At 38.5% G+C, this 4,121-nt stretch overlaps 1 protein-coding gene across 1 annotated transcript in view; it reads right to left on the minus strand.

Annotated features, from left to right (window-relative positions):
* Window positions 1-1,810: 1,810 nt before the first annotated feature.
* The window catches only part of atg14 (autophagy related 14), a 10,718-nt gene continuing 8,407 nt past the window's right edge, over window positions 1,811-4,121 (minus strand). Inside the window, exons 10-11 of the mRNA XM_067613479.1 lie at window positions 4,092-4,121; window positions 1,811-3,760 (exon numbers count right to left, since the gene is read on the minus strand). The exon at window positions 4,092-4,121 is cut by the window's right edge and continues 145 nt beyond it. Coding sequence (XP_067469580.1) covers window positions 3,638-3,760; window positions 4,092-4,121 — 153 coding nt within the window. The 3' untranslated portion in view covers window positions 1,811-3,637. The remainder of the gene's footprint in view (window positions 3,761-4,091) is intronic.

Here is a 4,121-nt window from a genome sequence, read left to right on the forward strand (position 1 = left end):
TAATAAACAATGAATAAAGAAACAATGAATAAATAAACAATGAATAAATACTCGATTACAAGTAAAAGTCCTGCATGAAAAATCCAACTTAAAAGACGAGTTCACAATGTTTCCAGTGTGTCGTTAAACCAACAGTCAGTCATCAGATGAACATTAAAGCTGCTGTAATCATTCCTCCTGTTCATACTGACCATCAGAAGATCCTTCATAATGACCTTACAATGGAAGTGATGGAGGACAAAATACACAAAAGTTTATCTGAAGCTAATATGAAGCTTCAGCGTCTAAATGAGTCAAATCCAGTAGATATCTTTCAACGTTACAGTCTTTGTTTGTTACTAAACTTCCACCTGCAGCTCAACAGGAAACACAAAGACTGTAAATGTGTCAGAGATCCACTGATGTGACGAACTCAGACTGATGAAGCTGAAGAGAAGCTTCACACAGACTTTTAATATCCAGTATGAACAAGAGGAATGATTACAGACACCTGACTGCTGGTTTAACACACTGGGAACACTGGGAACCTCCTTTAAATAAAAATACAGAAGTACTGGCAGCAAAATGAACTTAAAATATCAGAAGTAACTCATAATGAAAAATTCATTGATGTGTCCATGTGTGCAGATTTTTAATTTTAACAAATGCTGTTATGATCTATAATGATGCATATTTTATAACGTGATCAAAAGCTTTGACATGAATCGTGTGTTTGATTTGTTTCAGCTTCTGAAATGTGATGATTAAAGTTTTTCTGTGTCACTGTAATAAACTGAATAACTGTTGGTCGGACAAAACGACATTTAAAGACGTCACCTGTGACTGGAACGAGATCATTTTGTAGACAAATCAATTGATTGACAAACGATAATTAAACTAATCATTAGTTCTGCCGAGTTGAATTTGATGTGAAATATTCGAGCAGATTTACTTCATTAAATTTCAGTTTTAAATGTTGTTGTGACGTCATGAAAACATGAAGGTCGTTGAGATGCAGATCCAACCTTCAGTCAGCAGTTTGACATCATTGATCTCTGACGAAGACGATGACGAAGACGAAGACGTGGCAACAAGATAAACCAGACTATAGATGCAGTCTGTGATCATTTATAACATGGATGAGTAGAGCGCTTCTTCAAAGTTCACTTATTCAGCTTTTCCTGAAGCTTTCGACAGTATCAGGAAGACTTCTGCTCAGGCGTCACATGATCAGGTTGTTTCACAGTCACCTGATAACAGTTGAGCAGGTTACAGAAGACTGTGAGATGCAGCTGAAAGCTCTGGAAGAAAGCTGTTTTAGGTGAACCTCCAGTTCAGAATATTTTGCCGCCTCAAGTAGTTAAAAATAAATCCCATCAGATAATTAATGTCCAGTCAAACACAAGTTCTGGCCTTTCGTCCAATCACATCTACTGGAAATCTACTGGAAATCTACTGGAAATCTACTGGAAAGCTACTGGAAATCTACTGGAAATCTACTGGAAATCTACTGGAAAGCTACTGGAAATCTACTGGAAATCTACTGGAAAGCTACTGGAAATCTACTGGAGATCTACTGGAAACAGCTTTTTCTTCCAGTCTTCCTATTGGCCCACGTGGCTTTAGCGTTGGCGTTATGTTGCTGTCTGATGGTCCGGCGTGCTCTCCACAGACCTTCAGTCGTGTTTTTGCGTTTTCATTTGGACGCTGATTTTTTTTGCTCGTGTGTATTTTTTGGAGAACAAACGTGCTCACGTGCGTGTGAACCTCAGTGAAACAGATTTCCTTCTTTTTAAATCTCAAACATGTTCATAAGAAAAGATTCAGCGTCTAAAAGCAGAAAACAGGATTTTATTTTCAAATCAAACGTTTTCATGGCAACACAGAAACATTTCACACGTTCTTTCAACACTTTGTTCCTTTAACAGGAAGAACAAGCTGGTTCTCATCATTTACCTGCTAAATAAACTGGTTCAAACTGGTTCAAACTGGTTCAAACTGGTTCAAACTGGTTCAAACTGGTTCCTGGTCAGCAGGGAGCCGGTGGTGAGTTGTGTCGCAGCTTTTCATGAAGCTGAATTCAATGTTTTTATTCAGTTTTAGTGTCTCAAGAAGAAGAAACAAGTTCAAACAAACGGCACCAGATTCAGTCTCAGATCCTCCTCAGCGGGTCTGTAAACAGGGTTTTTATCACCATGGAAACCAAAGTTTGCTTGTTAGCGCTGCGTCGTCGTCGTCGCAGTCGGGGCTCCCGCCGTCACACTGACAAATAAAACTAACGCAAAAAAACAATTAAAAATAAAAACCTTAAACTTTCCCTTTGTGGTGAGCAGACAGACGGCCGGCAGGTCGACAGGCAGCTGATATTATGGGATGGATGTTATGGCCACAGAGCAGCAGGTAAACTTACAACTGTTCACTTAAATAAATGTTTTCAGTAAAGTTTGAGAAAATAAAAACAGAAAACTTGATATTATCAGCTGACGTCACAGATCAATAAGTTGTTCGATCAGATGACGGATCTGGTCTGACAGAGACCTGATCCAGGATCTGTCGGATCCTGTCTGCTGAAAAAATACAAAACTGTAAAAAAAACAAAAAGCAGCTTTTATATTTGACTGATATCGTTTTTATTTTATGTTAATAATTAAAGTCATTAATTTACTGTAAAGAGCTGCAATTAATTATTAAATTATTTAATTATTAAACTATTAAATTATTAAAGGATCAAATAAAACGAATCTGAAACTATTTGAAGTCATTTGTTCAAACATTTGATGTTGACGACGTTATGATGTCATCGGATCACAGTTAGCCAATCAGAGGAGAGCAGCCCCGTTCAGGGCGGAGCTGCAGAGAGAAGCTTTATGTAAATATGGAACCTTTACAGGAAAGTGAATATTGTGAACTGTTGGTGACTTTGTGCTTTAACGGACTGTGATGATGTTTCCATCTGTAGAGAAACTGTTTTATTGATCAAATAATGATTCCAGAAAATAATCTTCAGGTTCGTCAATAATGAAACTTGCAGCTCTAATTTAATATTTAGTGTTATTGTCAGTTTTAAAATGTTAAATGTGTCGACTTTGATGTTTTTTTATCACTAAATGAACATGATGATGATCCAACGCTGTGATTGAATTTTTAACATCAGCTGTTAAAGTAAACATAAGCAGGAAAACAACTTAATGATGTCATAAAGACGTGTCATCTCTCGCTGCGACCTTTGACCTTTGGCTGGTGTTGTTTCAGTTCCAGTTAATTTATTGAATCATCATCAATCTTTTATATTTAAATGACCTGTTGGAATAAACCGGAATAATCCTTTAAAATGATTATCTTGAACTTTTCACTGAGAGACACTCGTGCTTCACACCACAGCTGTTTCCATAGAAACATCCGGAGACGACTGTCATGGAAACATGAAACAATAAAGTTTAGAGATTCAACAACAAACTACAGAAAAGAAACTACAGTCTGAAAGTCTTTGAACTTCTGATAATCTGACTGTCTACCTGCTGACCTCTGACCTCTGACCCCTGCACTCTGCTCAGTCCAGTCTGCTCCAAACCAGCCCAAAGTCCTGGACCTGCAGGAGTCCAGATCTGAACCGGGCCGCTTCATGTACGGAGATCCGAGCCGGTCCGGTCCGGTCCGATCAGCGCTGGCCGGTGTACGCTCTGAACCAGGAAGTGACGGAGGCAGCGGCAGACGAGATCATCCCTCCTGTGTTTGCAGCGGGCTGGGACACCTGCAATGCACTCTGGGAAAGCTCCATGGGCTGCAGGAGGAGGAAGAGGAGGAGGAGGAGGAAGAGGAAGAGAGAGAACAGAGATGAAATGAATCTTGTAAAAGTGAGATTTTGGTTTGTAAAGTTTCTGATTTGTGATAAATATAATAATGTTGTTAAAAACTTTCATGTTCCAGATTTATGTTTGATCAGAATCAAAGTATCGATCAGATCAAATCCTCAGACTTTACTCAGCGGTTATTTACAACCATATATAGACTGATGCACAAATACAGAACTTGTGTTCTTTTAAAGGATAATTTCACTATTTTTAATGTCTTAAACCAACAGTGAACATTAAAGCTGAAGAGAAGCTTCGTACCTGTGATGGGATGTCACAGAATCTCGGACT

Source organism: Thunnus thynnus, chromosome 16 (assembly GCF_963924715.1).
Source record: "Thunnus thynnus chromosome 16, fThuThy2.1, whole genome shotgun sequence".
In the NCBI taxonomy this organism is placed as follows: domain Eukaryota; kingdom Metazoa; phylum Chordata; class Actinopteri; order Scombriformes; family Scombridae; genus Thunnus; species Thunnus thynnus.